The 19,133-nt window shown below is 57.8% G+C and overlaps 1 protein-coding gene across 3 annotated transcripts in view; it reads left to right on the top strand.

Annotated features, from left to right (window-relative positions):
- The first annotated feature begins 756 nt into the window (after positions 1-756).
- ADGRL1 (adhesion G protein-coupled receptor L1) overlaps positions 757-19,133 on the top strand; it is a 41,268-nt gene continuing 22,891 nt past the window's right edge. Inside the window, exons 1-3 of one of the 3 annotated variants that reach the window (XM_039882717.1) lie at positions 757-963; positions 15,322-15,486; positions 18,703-18,916. In XM_039882717.1, coding sequence (XP_039738651.1) covers positions 15,417-15,486; positions 18,703-18,916 — 284 coding nt within the window. In that variant the 5' untranslated portion in view covers positions 757-963; positions 15,322-15,416. The remainder of the gene's footprint in view (positions 964-15,321; positions 15,487-18,702; positions 18,917-19,133) is intronic. The other 2 variants (XM_039882715.1, XM_039882716.1) reach the window with 2 other exon arrangements.

A 19,133-nucleotide genomic window follows, 5' to 3' on the forward strand; every position in this document is an offset into this window, starting at 1 on the left:
ATCCCGGGTTTTCGGGCCGGCCTTTGGTGCGCAGGGCAGGTTGCGGCGGCCGGTCCCGGGCGGCGGCTCCGGACCAGGTTTTGCGCGCGGCCGTCGTCCCCCTCCCGGAGCTGGTGCGCCGGGGAGCGGGGAGAGCAGGCGGCTTGTCATTGCTGGTGCCCGGCGCCGGCTCGGTCCGCGCGTCCTGCGGTGCCCACGGGCCCGGCCCGGCGCCCCCCCTCCGGCCGCCCCGGGGGCGCGACGCCGCCGCGCCTGCCTCCAGCCGCGCCCCCGCCAGGCTCCGCGCCGCCCGCCCCCCGACCCGAGCCCCCCGCGGCCACTGCGGGGAGCCCGAGCCGTCGGCGCGGGAGCTGTCGGCGCTGCGGCGCCCCCTCCCCGCCGTCTGCCGAGGAGGCCCCGGCGGATGGGGCCGTGCGGGTCCGCGAGTGGCGCCGCCGGGTGGCGGGGGGCTGCAGGGGCTCCCCTGCTGCCCCGTTAACCCTTCGGCCGCCGCCGCTGCCGTCGGAGGGGGCTGGGAAGTCGCCTGGGCGCACACGTGCCACCTCCGTCGGGGCTGCAGAGCTGCGGGGGAGATGCGGGCCGCGGCCGACGCCGCCTCGGGGGGCTCCGCCTCGCCCCAGCCCCCGGAGCTCTGACACCGCCTCCGCCCAGCGCTTCTGCCGCCTCCCTCTCCGGGAGGGGCGCGGACTCGCTCGCCCCCAGCCCCGAGCCGCTGCCGCCGCCGCCGCGAGGGGGCCGCCTTTGGAGCTGTGATCCCTTTTTTTTTTTCTTTTTTTAAAATTTTTGGTTGGTGGCGGCGGTGTTGAGCCAGGGGAAGGAGGGGACACGGAGGCCGCCCTCGCCCCGCCACCCATCACCCATTTCTCCCCGTCCCGGTTCCGGGAGATGTGCCGGGCGGGGGGCCCGGTTTCGCGGAGCCGCAGGAAAGAAGCGCAGGACCGACCCCAGAGCGGCGCTGGACAGGTGAGTGCGTCTGTGGGTCCAAGGCGAGGGGAACGCCGCACCTGGGCCAGGTGTGCAGGCCGAGGTGGGGAAAACGGGAGCCGGGGCCTGTCCGGGCCGCGAAGGGGGAGGGGATGCTGGAGCCGCGGGTCATCGCACCTGAGCGAGAGTGGAGTCGAGGGTGGTCGAGACCTCACCCCCACCCGCGAGGAGGCAGGGAGAGGCGGCCCCCACGGAGCTCCGGGGGCGCGGGGGTGCAGATGGGCGGCCGCGGGGGCCCGGCGGGGGGAGGGGACCGCGAGTGTGCCCGCGCGTGGCTGCGTGTGCCCGCGCGCGCGCCAGCCTTTGTGGGGAAGCGGCGCGGCGGTGCCTGCGTGTCCCCGGTGCGTGTGCGCGCGGGTGCTTGGCGCCCTGTTTGTGTAGGTGTCTGGGTGTGAGCCGAGAGGGTGCGTGTGCGCGCCGCGCGCGGGCCCTGGGCCTCGGAAGAGCTGTGTCGGGGGCTGGCATCGCAGGATGCTGGGCTGGGGGTTGTTTTCCTGGGAGGCAGAGGCTGGGAGACTGGGGAGGGGTCTGTCTGGGCTCCCTCTGCCAGGAGGAGGCAGCCTGGCAGCATCTTCTCTTCAGGTACCCGGCAAAAGCATGGGAGGCTGTCGGGTTTGATCCAGGAGATTGGGGCTTAGAGGGCGAGCCCTCCTCCTCTTCCACCAGGTTTTGCGGGTGGGGGGTGGGGGGCTCAATTGTCATCCTCCCATCTAGAGGTCCTGGGACAGAAGTCTGGGCCAGAAAAGGGTGGGGTGGGCTGTGTGCGCTCCAGCAGTCGCCAGAAAATGCCCCTCCCGTGCACTCCTCGCCCCCATCGGAAGACAGCACCCTGCCTACACATGGCCCCCAGCAACGTTCCTGTACCTACTCTTTCAGTCTAGGTCAGCATCCAGCCCCATCTCTACCCAGCACCTAACTCACTGTACCTTCCTGGTCCCCCCACCCCCAGCCATGGCAGCTGCGTAGGTGTCCTTCCATCCCAGTGTTGAGGCAGGGCCCCCTTTTCTCCTGGCTTCTTCAGGACCCTGAGTCTGGGATTGTCTGCCCACATCCAAACATGTGGTGTGCCTGGGGGAGCAGGGGGAGGGGTTCAAAATGGCTGCCAAGATGGCTGGTTGCCTCTCTTTCTCTCTTTCCCTCTCTTCCTCTCTCTCTTCCTCTCTTTCTCTTCCTCTTCCTCTCTCTCTCTCTGCTTGCCCTGTTTCCTCAGCTGCTACCGGAGTCACCACTGAGAGGGGTTTGGACAGTGTGAGGACAGGTGTGGAGGACACCTGAGGGTGGATGTGTGCTTTGGGCCTGTTGACCTGGCGCTGCTTGGGGAGAGGCCTTTGGTCTCCGCTCCCCTCTCCAGCACCCCAAGGGGGGACCTAAGCTTGTAACCTGACCCCAGACCCAACTTCTTCACCCTGGCTAATAGCCTGTGGCTGGCACCCTGCTCCTAAGCCCTGAATTGATCATTGGGATGTCAGGGTGCCCTACAGAGGGTCCCTGTCTCTCATCCTCTCTGCCTGCTCAGTGGCCAGGGGGTGAGAACTCTGGGTGGGCCTGGGTCAGGCCCCAGCTGTGGGGCCAGGTGACTTCTCCTTCCTCCCCACTCCCCTCCCACTAATGCTGAATTTATTACTTAAAAGTAGGATGAAAACGGGGAGAATAAGAGAAGGAATACAACCTTCATTATCATATCGAGAAAATTATCCGTGATTTTCCTAACTAGCAATTTGCCTGCCATGCCGTTCAGAACTGACTTGCCCATTAATTACAGAGATGAAAAATCATCTGGAAAGAGGAAAAGGGAACTAATTCGATCCCTGGCTGGCGGCAGTCACACCGAGCCACATAACGTGTGCACACACATGTGAGCGCCAGCACTGCTGCTGGCATCACCATCTTCCTCCTCTCCCTCGGTGACCTCCTGCAGGGCCTCAGCCCACCCCAAGCTTGTCGCTTCTGCTTATGGATGCCCTGCTAGGCCTGCCCTCCCTCCACCGGCGCCGGTCCCAACCCCCACTCATGGGGAACTGGTGTAAGGCTCAGTCACCCCTGCTGATGCCTGCCCTTGGGCGTGGAGATGGCTCCCAGGGTGGGGGGAAGGCGGGGAGCTGGGAACAAGCCCACCTGGGCCGTGGGCCCTGCAGGGAGGAGCTAGAAGGCAGTAGATTCCAAGCCCAGTTCTATTCCCAGCCTGCCTTGGGGAGCCCCTTCTCCTGGGGGGCCAAAGAGGACCCTGCGGGTATATGGGGGAGGGGCCGGTGGGTGCCTGGGCTGCTCCTGAGTCTTTGCATCAAGGTCTGGGCTCCAGACTGGGGCGGCTCCACCTGCGTGAAGGGCTATGTCGCCTGTCTCTCTGTCTCTCGAGTGCATCCTCCCTGAGTGCCCTCCCTGGGCGCCCCATGGCTGGCGGGAGAGCGTGTGTTGCTTCAGCCCTAGGAGGTTCCGCTTCTCTGCCCTGTAGTGGGTACCCCTATAGGGGAACAGGAGCCGGATTCTCGGATTCTCGGTGTGCCCACCAGCTGGCACTGGGGGCTCCGTCGTGACCTCTGCTCCCACCTACCTTTCCAGCCAGACGGGTGGCCAAGGACACGGAAGGCTCTGGTTTCTGTGTGGGCTCCTCTCAGGATCTGATTTCCAGATGCCAGACACTTCCCCTCCTCCAGGCCCCTCCATGGGGAGGAAGGGGGAGGGGCTCCCGAAGTAGGGGTCTCCTAGGTCTGGAACCAGAACCTGACCACAGTGATTCTGGAGGTGCCTGAGAGAGCCAGCATTTTTTCTGGGCTGAGTCTTACTTGCCCGAAAGAAGAAGGTAGGGTCCCAGGGTAGGAGTGGACCTCACTGCCCCCGTCAGTCTGTATCTGTTTCTATCTGTTCCGTGAGTAATTTAGATGGTGACCTGGCTGAGCCAGTGTGTGTGGCCACATGTCATCAAGCTGGTAGTATGTTCATAGGGGCCCACTTTGTGCTGGTGTTTGTGAGTTTTGCAGAAGGGCTGGCCCTGTGTGTGTGTGTGTGTGCGCGTGTGCGTGTGTCTGAACCCTGTGTGTGCCTTCAGGCATGTGCCCAGGTGTGTGCACCAGGCTCAGTGGAGCAAGGCTGGGTCACCTCTTTATGCAATCTGTGACTATTGCTGAGTGCCTTCTCCATCAGGCGCCATGTCGGGGATGCCATGGGACAGTGCCCCTGTCTTGTCCTCATGGAGTTCACAGTCTAGTGACACATAAGTGATTTCAGTCAAGTTACAGGAGCTAGGGAGAGGGCTTGTGACTCCCCCTCCAGAGCAGCCAGGGTCTCAGCCCCAGAATTGGAAAGCAGCAGCCCCTGCGTCTCGGCACTATAGCATCCCCAGGCATGGGGCATCCTGGGCTCCGACTCTGCAAAATCTTCCCTGTTACCTCTTTCCCCTGGCCTTCTCTCTCCTTGCTGCACGTCCAATGTGCAAAGCACAATTCTACCCCAGGGCCTTTGTACTGGGGCCACACCCAGACATCTGCAGAGCTTTTGGTCCCTCACCTGCTTCAAATGTCACCTTCCCAGTAAGTTTTACCTCATGCAGCCTGTTTAAAATTGCAGCCTCCTACCCACCTCTTGACTTTCTATAACATGGATGGCTTTTTGCACACTCTGTAATTTCCTGATTTATTACATCCGTTTATTTATCGTCTGTCTCCCCGACCAGGATCCAAGTGCTCAGGCAGTTTTTGTTGGTTTGCTTTGGGATCCCAGGTGCCTAGACTCATACCTGACCCACAGTAAATAGGTGTTTAAGAAATCTTACCAGAGTGAATGGGAGGGGGGCCTCATAAAAGACCAGAGACCCCCCCAGGTGACTCCCATGGCTGTGCACAGCTAAGGCTCCCAATTGTCCCAGCCCCCTTGAGGAAACTGAAGGCTACCCATGGGGCCTGGGATAGACCAGCTCTGCACCTGTCCCCTGGCACACCTGTCTCTGAGTGGCCTCATGGTACTTGTGGGTGAGGGTGTCTGAGCGGGCAGGCAATTCCCCTGCAGGGCTGTGTGCCCTACAGAGTTTAGAGCTCAGAGGGGGGAGTGGGGACCCCAGGATCAAAGCCTAAACAGCTCTTCCCCCTCCTCCAGCGGTACTGACCCAGTCTCTCGTGGGATAGGACCCATCGTTTCAGTCTACCCTGGCCCTGGGGAACTAGCCAAGCAGAGGCCCCCTGCCACCCCTCCAACTCCAAAATTTGAGGGAGATAAAAATCTCAATAAATAGATGTGGAGGCTAAAAATAGCCCTGCCCCCCAAAGCTAAAAATAGGGCCCCTCCCTCAGAAGCTAAAGATACCTAGGAAGTCAGGGGAGACTCTTGTCTGCTGATGGGGAGGTGGTGCAGGCAGGTGAGGGGACCAGGGCAGAGTCTCTCAGCCATGGCAGTCCTGACATTTGGGGCCATCATTCTTTGTGGGGAGCTGTCCTATGCATCGAGAGACTTTTAGCAGCATCCCTGGTCTCCATGCTCTAAATACCAGCAGCATCCTCCCTATATATACACACACCCCAATAGTGAAATGAAAATGTCTCCAGACATTGTCAGATGGTCTGGGGTAGAGGGCAAAGTCGTTGTCCCACCCCAACCCCACACTTCCACCCTGGGTCGAGACTGCTTCCATAGATCAGGAGTCGGCAGACTTTTTTGAAGGGCCAGGTGATAAGCATTGGAGACTTCTGTGGGCTGCTTACCAGCTCTTTGCATATTCTTCCTCCGCCGCTTCCGCTCAACCCTTTAAAAGTGGCAAAACCATCTTTACTTAATTCACTTTCTATACAGAAAGAGGCTGTGACTGGGACATAGGTGGCCAACTCATACCCGAGAGTGCATCCAAATTGCCCTTGGTAGTGGACGTTGCGGCACCTGTGGGTGCTCCCTTAGCAGCCCCATTCGAGGTGAGTCCTGTATAGCCTGTCCCTGTCACCTCCCTGCCTTCGAGTCTTTCCACTCCTGCACTCACTCCCCACTGATCATACTGGCTTCCTCCCTGGTCCTCAGATGTGCACGGGCCAGCCCCGAGGCCTTTGTACAGCTGTGTCTTCCTGGAATAGTTTTCTTTCCCTTGGACACCTGTGTGGCCCTTCACAGAACTTTGCTGAAATGTCGAGTTTTCCACAACACTGGTACGCCACAGAATTCACAGCTGTTTCTCCAGCACCTACTAAGTGGCTGGCACATAGTAGGTGCTCTAAAAAAGGTGTGTGTTGTTGCCGAATATTATTTCTAAGCCCCATAGTCACCATGTGGAGCTTCTGTCTGGTTCCCCGGTGAAGAGACAGTGCAGGAGAGTAATGTGGTGGCCTCACCCCACGGCCTGACATGAGCACAGCGGGATTCGAGCCCAGAACCCTGGAACTTAAGGGTGCCAGCACCATCTTCCTCCATTCTCCGCCAGCGTCTGGTGGCAGCAGAAGGCCTAGAGCCTTCTTCCATGCCCTCTGCTTCTGATTCTGGCTGCTGTGACTGTTTATAGCTCTGCTCTGCTGAGCCCAGAGTATGGGGCTTGGGGCCAGACAGTGGACACCCTGGTGCGGAAACAGACCACAGGGCACTGTGGTATCACTCTCCATGGTGGGGAGCACAGAGGAGGCGCCTGACCAGCCTGCAAGTCAGGGAGGGCTTCATGGAGAAGGGGGCTTCTCAGCTGCAGCCTGGAGCTGGGAGGAAGGATAAAGTGGAATGGAAGGAGAGTGAGAAGGAGGGGCCCAGCTGAAATCAGAAAGAAAGTGGTGGCTCAAAGGGGAAAAGGAAAGATGTTTGATGGCTGGGCACAGAGAAGAGACAGGAGGTTGGTCTAGGGGGCCAAAGGACTGAGTGCATTTCTACTTGTCCATGGGGCTGGGAAGGCACATGGAGCGGTCAAGGGACAGGGTCTCAATGTCCAGCATGAGCTCCCTCTGGCTGCTGCATGGGAGAGAACTGCAGAGGGCAGGAAGGGAGGCCAGGAGGCTAGCAGGAAGAGGAGGCCACACAGCAGCTGTCACAGCAAGGGCTCCAGTGGCGACCTTGAGACATTAGAGCTGGACTGGTGTGGGGTTTTCAAGTTAGAGTTGTCATGATTAGGTGGATGATTGGCTGGAGAGCAGAGGAAAGGAGGGTTGGGAGAAACTGCCGGTTTCTGGTTTCCACAGTGGGTAGACAGGGGCGACAGAAGAGGGTGGGGGTGGGGAGCACTCACCACTCTCAGCAACTACCCCCCAAACACAGTCTGATCTCCCCTTGCTGTCAGGAATCTGTGAACACTTGACAAGCTCATCTCTCCTCTACTCAGAACCTCCATGGCTCCCACCTCACTTAGAAAAAAGCTCAAGTCCTTCCCGAGGCCCACAGGCCCTGCATGCTCTGCCCTGTAACTCCCCACCCCAGCCCTCACCTCTTCCCACTCACCTCTCTCTTACCTGGCTGCAGCTACACTCCACATCCTGCCTCAGGGCCTTTGCACATGCTGTTTCTACTGCCCGAGATCCTCTTTCCCTAGGTACCTAGATCGCTCACCTCCTTGAGACCTCTGCCAAAACGTCACCTTCTCAGCAAGGCGTTCCCCAACCACCCCATCTATGCCACCTACATCTAACCCCCCTGCCCCACCCCACCCCCCACGCACACCATCTCTCTTTCTGGCCTAATTTCCACCAAAGCATTTGTGCCCCAGTGGGAACTGGGTAACTATCCACTGAATGGACCACTTGTTCTCTGGGTTTGTTTTGATTTCATTCATTAAACAAATTAACAAGTATCTGCTCCTGGCCCAGGGCTGGGGATGCAAAAGAACATCAAGCAACTGTGGTGGAACTTTCCCTGCAGAGTCTCCAGCGGGTAGGAAAGACAAATGACTAACAGCAGACTCCAGATCCGATTAGGGGAGCACAAGGTGCAGGCCCAGTGTGCTGCAAATGTGGGTATGAGAGAGATCTGCACGGTCCTGGTGGGCAGAGCCTTTGGGAAGGAAAGGGAGGAGGGGTGGGAGGCCCAGTACTGCGTGTGAGAGAGAGTTGTGGGGAGCAGAGAACAGGCACCTTAGGAGGCCAGAGTAGAGAAGGTGATGACAAGGTAGCAGGAAACCAGTCCTGAGAAGACTCCATGTTAGGCAGTGAGGCAATAGGGAGCCATGGGGGATTGCTTACAAGGAGGGATGCGATTGGGTTATTTTGCAAAGATCACTCTGGCTGCAAGGTGGAGATGGGATGGGGCGGGAGTGGCAGATAGATGGGGGAGACCAGGGAGGAGGCCACTAGGGGAAGGGGATGCTTTGAACAGCCTCTACTCCCCTGTAGTCCAGTGTCACTCAGCAGCCAGAGTGACCTTTTAAAACTACCCACTGACAGGCAAACATCACCCTGTGGCACTCACGTCTAATGGGAGAGAAATAATAAGCAAATAAATAAAATCCATGGCTGGCATGCTAGCAATGAGCGCTGTGGAGAAACGAAGCCAGAACAGGATGTAGGAGTGCTGGGGCCAGCAGTGGCCTGAAGAAGGCGACGGAGGAGCTGTGTGGGTAGCTGGGGAAGAGTGAACAACCCATGCAAAGGCCCTGAGGACTGCCTGGTATTTTTCTCCAGGAAAACAGAAGCTGACTGAGCGAGGAGATGGGAGCAAGGAGGGGACAGGACAGAGTGCAGAGCCTTGCAGCCTGTGGGGGGACTTGGGCTTTGGCTGGGAGTGAGATGGGAGCCATGAAGTATTCTGAGCTTTGGAGGGAGGGACATGCCTGGACTCAGGTGCTCACAGGCGCCCTCTGGCTGCTGTGGAGGAAACAAACTGTGGGCCATGAGAGCAGGGGCGCTTGGGAGGGGGCCACCGTGCTGGTGCAGGGGGAAATGATGGGGCTAGACTAGGGAGAGGTCTAAGTGAGCATATTCTGAAGGGGGAGCTGCTGTGGTTGGATGTGGGGGTGAGAGGAAGAGAGGGGTCCAGGATGACTACGATTCCTGAGCATCTGGGAGGACCAGCTGCCTGCTGCTGAAATGTGGAATGATGGGGTGGCGGGTAGAGCTGAATGTTTGGCAGTCAGGACCCTGCCCTCCCCGAGCCCACAGTCCCTTTCCTGAAGGAAAGCCATGAGCTGGGCAGTTGTTCCATCTGTGCAAGGTAGATCTGTTAGTCTGGCATAGGGATGAGGAAATGGGCTCAGAGAAGCCACGAGCTTAGTCCTACCTACCCCAGGGTCTTCTGCTTCCCCACCTGTCATGCCTGAGGGCTTCTTGGAGGAGGTGGGACTGTGGAGCTGGGCTCTCAGGATGCTAGGTTAGGTCGGAATCAGTCTGCTGAGGAGAGAGCAAGAAGCAGGAGACTGGTGTGCCGGGGCAGGGCAGTGAGGAGCCCAGAGCCCCCCTGTCAGCACCCCGCCCCCAGACTCAGACTCCCACCTACTCCAGCACAGAGAGTTGCCATGGCAACCATACTGTAGGGCAGGCTGGAGGTGCCACTTCTTCAGCAGCTGATTCTTCTCCTGTTACCTCCCCCTCCTCATCCCAGGACATCCAAGGTGAGAGCCTGGGCTGCATCACCTGCCCCTGGGATGCCCGCTGTGCCTCCACTTGACCTGAGATCGAGGAAGGGCTCAGGTGCAAACACTGAGGCAGGTGTGAGGCAGGTGGGCAACCCACACGACCTAAGAGTAGAAGACACCTGGGTCCCAGTCCTCTCGGCGTGAGGACAGTGAGCCCTATTTCCCATGGGTTCAACTGGGGTCACCGAAATCCCCTGAGGCTCCAGGTGGGATTGATGTAGGTGCAGGCTCACTGGTTCTGTGGGTGTGGAACCTCTATGCCTGTCTATCTCTGTGGACGCTCAGTCACACAAATGCAGCGGGGACCTTGAGGAGGGGCTCTCCTGGGTCCCAGGTCTCCCCAGCTCCCTATTTCCAGGCAGGGGGCCCAACTTGCTTGGGCTCAAAGCCCCTTTGCCAGTTGGGTACCCCTGGGACTTCACTTTCTTCGTCTGTATAACGTGGGTAGTCCCCTCGTTTACTAAGTTCTCATGAGGGTTAAATGAGATACATGTGCACAGGGCTCAGCTTGGGGCACGGATGTGGCAGCTGCTGTGCCTGAAATCCTGGGTGCTTCGGGCACTGGAGATCCCAATAGCCCCACACCCCACTACCCTGAAGTTTGTGGAAAGTTCCTGGAAGTTGTGCGGGTCAGGGCTCTGCCCCCATCTCTGCCTTCCACCCTCCACATGTGACTTTCCTAAGGCTGCTGTGCCAGAGTACCCCAGACTAGGCGGCTTCGACACCAGAAATGTGTTGCCTTGCAGTTCTGGAGGCCGGAAGTCCAGGGGCAGGGCGTTGTCAGGGGTGGTCCCTTCTTGGGGCTCTGAGGCTGGAATCTGTCCCAGGCCTCTCCCCTGGGTTCTGGTGGCTGCTGGCAGTCCCTGGTGTTCCTTGGCTTGTAGAAGCGTCACCCTGATTCTCTCTCTGTCTTCATGTAGGGTTCTCGGTGCGTGCGTGTCTGTGTTCAAATTTCCCCTTTTTATAAGAACACCAGTCCTGTTGGCCAACCATAATGACTTCATTGTAACTCGATTACCTCTTTTAAAGACCCTCTCTCCGTTCCGAGGTCCTGGGGGATAGGACTTGAATGTTTCTTTTTTGGGGTGAACACAATTCAATCCATAATACCCGCCTCAAGGCTTTAGGGATGAGTTTTCCAGGTGGGTCCCACATACCCATCCTTAGCCTTCCTACCTAGGTAGGTATCAGGCAGCAATCAGAATCCTCCAGGGAGGGGCGAGCATGCAGTTAGGCCAAGAAAGGAGGGAACAGGAGCCACAGTGCCCAGCTTCTGAGCTGGGGCCAGTTCTGGCGGTGCCTGGGGCTTCCTGGGGGAGCTGCTCCAGGGAGGTGATCCCAGGGAGAAGCAGGGAGCCTGTGGGGAACACTGTCTGTGTCCCCAAGGCAATGGGCCTAGCCTGTGTGGGCCAGGGTTGGCCCCCAAGGTCACGGGGCAGATGCTCCATCTCCAGCTGTTGTCCCCACTCCCACCTCACCCCATCCTTAATCACCCACCTTCGTTCATTCGGTAAATATTCGTTTGAGGCCCTACTGTGTGTCTAGGCACCAGGAGATGACCTCGGGAGCTTCTCTTCTCCTGGAAGTACAAAGTAAATCCACAGAGGACAGGTAAAATCACACGCCAGAGACGTGATCAGTGGTGACGATTGCTGCAGGGGACACTTTACACTCACTGTGCGCCAGGCATGGCCCTGAGTATTTCACACGTATGAATATTTCTTGTCGCACAGCTATCCTGTGAGGTATCCCCATTTTATTACCAAGAGGAAAACAGAGACACAGGAGGCTACAGGGTGGCAGGAGCTGGAGGGACAGGCACTGACTACAAGGTGCTGTGATACATGGTTTTGGAGTCCCATCCACACCTCTGAGGAACGCAGATCTGAGCTGAGATCTAAGGGGTGCGAAAATGGGGCCCAGGATGGGGTCTTGTGGTGAGAATCCACTGGCTGGGCAGGGGGAAGGGGCGGAGTCAGAGCATGCGTGGCCTTGCCGGCCCTGGAACCGGGGCTGTTTTAGGGGTTTAGGCTGGGGAGTGACCTGTCCAGATTGTCTTTGAAAAGATCCCTTTGTGGAAACAACCCAAGTGTCCATCTCTGGATGAAATAGTAAACAAGATGTGGTCCCTCCACACCATGGAATGTTACTTAGCCGTAAAGAGGGATGAAGCAGAGACGCAGGCTACAACGAGAACCTTGAAAACATCATGCTGCGTGAGGGGAGCCAGACGCAAAAGGCCCCACGTCGTGTGATTCCCGCGTATGAACTGTCCAGAGCCGATAAAGCCACAGAGACAGAAAGCAGATCAGTGGTTGCCAAGGGCTGGGAGAGGGGAGGAAAAGGAGTTTTTGCCCCAAACAGGCACAGCATTTCTGTTTGGTGTCATAAAAAAAAATTTTGGAAATAGGTCATGGTGGTGGTGGCACAATATTGGGAATATAATTAATGCCGCTGGATTATATGGTTAAAATGACAAATTTTATGTTACATAGAGGTAATTGTGTATATATACGTGTGTATATGTGTATGTGTGTACGTGAGTACATGTATGTCATGTACGTATATGATACTATATTTTTTTTAAAAAGCCCCTCTGGCTGTTGGGGGAGCCTGGGGTGTGGGAGTAAGAGAGGCTAGTGGGAAATTGGGATGAGGTCAGGACCATCTGGGATGGAAGGTGAGTCCAGGTCTGGAGGGTGCTGCCAGGGACAGACAAGGGGATGTTCTGGAGGCACACACCCAGGACTCGCTCCTGAACTGCTTGTGGGGGCTGAGGGACAGAGGGATTTTTGACTCCTGAGGTTTTGGCCCAAGGACCTGGGAGGATAGTGGGACCATGGACTGATATGGGGGGCCTCGTTTTGGTCTGCTTACCCTGAAGGTGCCTCGGAGACCCTGATGGTAGTGTAGACGGTGTGGCAGTCATCGTGGTATAGACAGTATCTAAAGCCTTGTGGCTGATTGGGATCCTGGAGAGGAGGCTGTGGACAGGGAAGAGGCCTGGGGGACTCCGCTTGGGATCCCAGCTTCCTGGGGTGCAGCCTAGGAGGACGGAGAGGAGCCAGCTCCCTCAGATGGGTGCTCTCTGTGCCCTGACTCTCACCGTGCTATGGGCAGCACCCTCGGATGGGTCTTGCTGGCCTGCCGTGTTTGTAGACTGTTCTCACCAGAATCTTGCAGATTCAAGCTACTGAAGAAACTGGGGTGGGTGAAAGGAAAGGACTGGCCCAGGGTCACACAGCAGAGTCGGGTTCCAGACCCACCCGGGTCAGATGCCCCCAGATCTGGCATCTCAGCCTTCCCAGCATTAACCAGCCATGGACCAGTTTCACTGCCTCGGGGAGAGCTAGGGAGGAGAGTCTCTCTCCACCCTGGGGTCAGTGCCTCCCCTGAGCCTGGCCTTGGTGGCTAGGACAGGGCATGGGCAGGAGAAATGAGGTGCTGAGGAATGCCCCTCCCCAACTGTAAAATTATAAAATGCTGTGAAATGAACTGAAAGGACTGCAGGCCATATCTGGTCAGGGTTGTGGGAGGAGACAGTTGTGGGCAGTCGAGGGGCGATTTCCTGTGGGCTGGGGGTGGGGAGGGGGCAGAGAGCTGCTGCAGGGCTGGGGTGCGGGGATGCAGGGCTGCACTGTGAGGTCACTGGCCCATTGCATGTGAGAGGAGACTGAAGTCCACAGGGGCATCTTGTCCCGTGAGCTCTCTGTTCCGATCTGTTTTCTTAAGAACCTGTGCCCTCTCTGACCTCAGGGATCTCAAGGTCTAGTGAGAAAGGGCAGCAGCCGACCTGCTAATGTAGACAGGTAGTTTCAGGTGCAGTTGAAGGCTCTGAGTTAAAAACGGCAAAAGGATGGCGAATGAGGCTGGCGGGAGTGGTTGGAGTAGGTCACTGCTGCGGTGACCTTGGAGTTGAGTCCTGAATAGTAAGAAGCTGCAGCAGGTGTGTGGGGATCCGGGGAGAGCATTCCACGTGGAGGGAACAGCCCCGGGAAAGGGGGTAGGAGGAGGGGGAAGCGTTTTTGAAAACGGGAGGGTTAGAGAGCGTGGTGGCCCCAGAACACCAGTGGCCTCTAGGCCCCGGTGAGGAACGGAGACCCCAGTGGAGAGCAGAGGGACTTATTATTAACTGGTCCCTTAGCGCTGAGTGGAGGGCAGGCTTGGAGGCAGGGAGGCCGGGAGGAGGAGGCCGGAATAGTGTCCAGGTGCAGCAAGATGGTGGCTTGCTTCTGAGGGGTGGCATTGGGGACCAGAAGTGAGCAGGTTGGCGGCATCTTTTGTAGGCAGAGCCCATAGTATTTGTTGATGAAGCTTATGAAAGGGAACGGAGAAGCGAGAAATCAAGGCACATTCCTAGGTTTGGGGTCTGAGATTCATTCAGCAGATATCCACTGCAGTGTGCCAGGCCTGTTCTAGAAGCGGGCGATGGGGCCATGAGAAAAACAACCGAATGATCTGCCTGTGCAGGGGCCGTTCCGTACACCATAGTTAACATTCGAGCAAAGGCCTAAAGGGAAGAGCGGGCAGAGGGAGTGGCCGTGTGGACAACTGGTGGGAAGAAGATACGTGTAAAGGAAGCGACACGTGCAAAGGCCCTGGGGCCCGGCGTGGTTGAGGACTAGCAGGAGCAGCGGTGGCCGGGGCAGAGGCAGGGGCAGGGAGCCAAGTGGGCCGGGTCGATGGGCTTTCGTTTGGAAGGGAAAACACAGTAGCTGGGGCGCTCTCGAGAGATTCCAGATTGGAAATAAGAGATTCAGAAGGTATTGAGTGGTTGGTGGTATTGAGACTATGGGCCAGGCCAGGGTGACAGTGAGAGAGGACAGAGCAAGAGTTCGTATATGGGCGGGGTGGTTAAAACATGGGTGCTGGCCTTCCCCAGGGAATACGTGTTTCTAGGCAGTTCCTGGCCGAGCCTGGGCTACACATGGAGAACTGGGTGTAGATACAGCAAAGGGCCAAGAGTGGCGATCTGGGCGTGCAGGTCTCCCAGGGGAAACTTCCGGGGGAGCTTCCAGGGGAAACTGAGGCAACAAGAACTGGAAAGGAGCGGCCGTGAGAGGAGATAAAGGGTCAGGCGCCCCTGTGCTGGGGAGCAGGCAGGGGCGGGCACACAACACCGCCCCTCCTTCACGCTCTCCGGCCCCCAAGGGGGCTGCATCCCCCTTCTCCCCACTTACCTGTCTCCAGCTTACCCCGAGTGTCCCTTGGAAAGGAAAGAGGGGACTCAGTTGTTCCTGGTACCCATCTGTGGCGCCAGCCAGCTGGGTTCTAATTAGCTACCAGAGCAAGGAAGACAGGAAGCAGGGAGTTTGGGGTGGGGCCTGGGTTCCTGCCCATGCTTGGAAGGGGGAGGCTGCAAGTTGGGCCAGGATGCTTGGGTTTCCCATCCTGGCCGCCGCGCTGAGTGAGGAAGCTAGGCGAGAGGACCAATGGACAGGGTTGGGATTTTGGGAGGGGGAAGAGGCTTCCAGAGGATTCCTTTCCCCCTATGGAGGGTCTGAGGCCTGCCTGGTGACACCTGCCACCTGAAGGGGGCTGTCAGAACACGGAAGGTGCTTCCAGGAGGTTCCGAGGTGCCCAGACAGGTGGGTCCGTCTGCTGGGGTGGGGGTGGGCATGCAGTGTGAGCCAGAGGCCCTGGCGTGGGCAGCCTCTGGCTGGAGGGTGTGGCTTCTGTCACTGGAGGTGCTGGATCTGGACCGGCCCCTCTCGGGGCTGCTGGATGGATGCCCTTGGCCACCAGCAGGAGGGAGTGGCCCAAACACCCCTCCTTCTGAGCTTTCTGGGGGACAGCCCTTGCCTCACCTTCTCTGTTCCCCCCAGGCTGGTGGGCCAGGCTGTGTCGCCCACCGGGTAATGTGGCGCGGGGCCCCCCGCACAAGCCGCTGAGAGCCTCGAACACACGCCCAGTTGCCACCATGGCCCGCCTGGCTGCAGTGCTGTGGAGTCTCTGCATCACCGCCGTCCTGGTCACCTCAGCCACCCAAGGTAGGTGTTGCTGGGGCGGCAGAGGGGACGCACCTCTGAAGCACAGCCAGGAGGGTGGATAGGACATTAAAATACCTCTGGATCACTCGTTAAAGAACCACAGCACCCACCCTGCCCCACACCGAGGAGGAAGACTTGGTGGTTACATACCCCCAGCAACACCGAGGGCTCCCCAGCCCTTCACCACCAACATTCAGGGGTCCCAAAGCCTGGGATGCAGGCTGCAGCCCCATGGGACTGGGACAGGCCTTCCTGGTGAGCTGAGGCTCCTCTGTGTGTGTGTGTGTGTGTGTGTGTGTGTGTGTGTGTGTGTGTGTGTCTCTGTCTCTGTCTCTGTCTCTGTGATTACGTCTCCCAGGCTCTCACTGGGAAGAGGCTTAATTAAAGCATGCCCGCTGACGTTTATTTAAAAACAACTAATTACCCAGCTCGGCCCTATGCCGGCCCCGGGATCCTGCACACGCCACAATTAGTGCCCCAAGCATGCCACCCACCCTCACCGATTACTCAATTATGGTCCCCATGGTGGGTCCCAGCGGGGGCAAGGGCAGGGTGAGGAAGGAGGCAGAGACAGGAGACCCACTGGCCTCACCTCTCACCCTGGGACATGCCCCCTGCCTGCCCCTCCCAGCCCTGTCTGGAGGGCACTGGCAGTGGATGCTGCTTCCCAGTGCCCCGTCATTCAGCTCAACCCTTCAGAAAGCCAGAAAGGGGGAGGGGACATTGTTCAGCCATGCCCCAGGGCCTTGGCACTGGTCTGACCAGCTGGTCCCCTCTGCTTCCCCACTGCCTGAGTTTTCTGCCCATCCAGGTCCTGCCCCACAGCCCCAGCTGGGCCGAGAGGGACCATTTCCACCCCCAGACCCATCTGAGCCAGCCCTCCACCCCCGGCCTGCCTCCCAGGCCTGAGAAGGGCTAAAATTAGCTGTGGAAGCAGATGGTGCTAGAAGAGCACATGTAAAACTTTCCCCCAAGTGGGACAACTCACCCCAGAAAACCCCAGGGGCCTAGCCGCCATGCTCCATGGGCCTCCAGCCAACGGAAGAGGTACCAGATCTCCGAAAAGGCGCCTGCTTGGCTCTGCTGCCTTCGTGCACTGGTACCTTTTCTCCGTCTACAAATGATGGTTCCCCCTCACGTTGGAGCCTTGCGGTTACTCTTCACATCCCCACTTCCCTCTGGCACCCTGCAAGGCCTGCCTGGGACCAGCGTCCAGGAAGGTGGCTGCCCCGGCAGGCATGGACCATGCCAAGCCTGCTCTGTCCTGCAGAGACTAGCTACCTTAATCACCTTAATGATAACAGTAATTAGCACCCTGTCTCACTGTGTACCACTGCACACACTGCACCCCTCATCCTGTTCTGTGAGGTGGGACTACCAGCTCCTCAGGGAAGGGCACAGGCATAGAGGTGGCCAGTGACTGGACAAAGCTACCAGCCAGGTGGCCGAGCTGGGATTTAAACCCCTCAGTCCAAGCTCTCACTTCGCATAGCACTGACATGTGACGATGCGACACACTGAGAGCGGGACCTGCCCAGGGTGTCTTCTTTCGCCACCCGACCCTCCGAGGTTTCCCAGGTGGTAATGAAAAGGCCCATCACTATGGCGCCCTCGGCGTACATAGCAACATGCCCAGTGCTTCCCTGACCAACATCCTCTAGTGCATGGAATCCTCAAGTATAGCCCTGGGCTGTGGATGCCCATTTTACAGCTTGGGAAACTGAGGCCCAAGGAGGCTACAGTGGTGGCTGTTCAAACCTGCGTGTGCATCAGACTTGCTGGTGGCTGCGAAGATCCAAAGGCTCCTGGCCTCACCCTGAGGTCCTGATTCAGCAGGCCCGGGTAGGGGACACCCATTGTTTTCATTCTGAACCAGCTGCCATCTGGTGCTGTTGATCCCCGGGCCACACCACGAGAAGCCCTGGTCCAAGGGACACACCTGGGAAGTGGCTCTGTGGTTTCTTCTAGAACGTGAATGCATTCTCTCCTACCCCCATGCCACCTCTGCTCCTGTGCGGGGTGGTATGAAGTTAGGGAAGTGCCCAAGGTCACTCTCATTCTGACACTAATTGCAATTTGGGGGTCTCCCAGACTACCCTCAGGTTTGATGATTTGCTAGAAGGATTCGCAGAATTCAGAAATGGCATTGAACTTACAGTTACGGTTTATTACAGTGAATTGATGCAGATTAAAATCAGCCAAGAGAAGAAGGGCGTGGGGCAGCATCCAGGGAAGTCCCATGCATGGAGCTTCCAGTTGTCCCCTACCGGTGGAGTTGTGGACAGTGTTAACTCTCCCGGCAACACCGAGTGACAACACACATGGTGTACTGCCAACTTGGAACGTTCCCTTGAGCCTTGGTGTCCACTGTCTTTACTGGGGCTCGGTCATGTAGACATGACTGGCCACCCACACTGCTGACCTTGATCTCCAGCCCCTCCAGAGGTCAACCGATACTTCATGACTGAAAGCTCCACCCAAAACCACATTGTTAGTGTCCTAACTTGCTCGGGCTGCTGTAACAATGTACTACAGACTGGGGGGCTGAAACAATAGGAATTTATTCCCTCTTCGTGCTTGAGGCTTGAAGTCCAGGATCAAGGTGTCGGGAGGGTTGGTTACTTCTAAGGGCCACCAGGGAAAGCTCTGTTCCAGGCCTCTCTCCTTCGCTTGTAGATGGCTCTCTTCGCCCTGTGTCTTCACATGGTCTTCCCTCTGTGTGTGTCTGTGTCCAAATTTCCTTTTTTTATAAGGACACCGTTTATATCAGATTAGGACCCACCTTAATGGCCTTTTTTTAACTTGATCACCTCTGTGTAAGACCCTATTTCCAAATTCAATCACATTCTGAGGTCCTGGGGGCTCGGACTTCAGCATTGGAGTTGGAGAGGGGGAGACGCAATTCACCCCCTGACAGCACAGACTATCTGGCATGGCCCAAGGCCCCAGGTAAACAGAGACTCTCACCAGGCAGAACATTCCAAGGGCTTGGAGGGCGTCTCCCAAGAGCAGAGGTGATGGCCAGACACTCTCAGAAGGTTAACAACCTTACTATACAGGTGGGCACAGAGAGAAGCCCGTTTTGAAGATGAATGAACTGAGGTGTGTATCGCCTATGTCCCGGATACAGCTGAGCTCGAGGTGGTGCCTCCTTGGTGGGGTCTTTCCTCCCTTCCCTGTGCCCTGAGTGTGACGCCCTCCCCCCATTCCACATAGGCCTGAGCCGGGCTGGGCTCCCGTTCGGGCTGATGCGCCGGGAGCTGGCATGTGAAGGCTACCCCATCGAGCTGCGGTGTCCGGGCAGTGACGTCATCATGGTGGAGAACGCCAACTACGGGCGCACAGATGACAAGATCTGCGATGCCGACCCTTTCCAGATGGAAAATGTGCAGTGCTACCTGCCAGATGCCTTCAAGATAATGTCACAGAGGTAAGAGGCCTCACCGGGCTGCTGGGAGAGGGTGGCCTCAGTTTCTGGGGTCCCTGAATAAAGTGCCTGTCTAGGTACCCCCTGGCCAGCACACCCCGGTCACCTTAGTCTTCCTTTTATGCATTTGACACACGTTTTCTGAGCACCTACTAAGTGCCAGGTGCCAAAAGCAATGAAGACCCAGCTCTAGCCCCCGCCCAGCCTGTCTCCACCAGTC

Source organism: Pteropus medius, unplaced genomic scaffold (assembly GCF_902729225.1).
Source record: "Pteropus medius unplaced genomic scaffold, Ma_sr-lr_union100, whole genome shotgun sequence".
Classification (NCBI taxonomy): Eukaryota; Metazoa; Chordata; class Mammalia; order Chiroptera; family Pteropodidae; genus Pteropus; species Pteropus medius.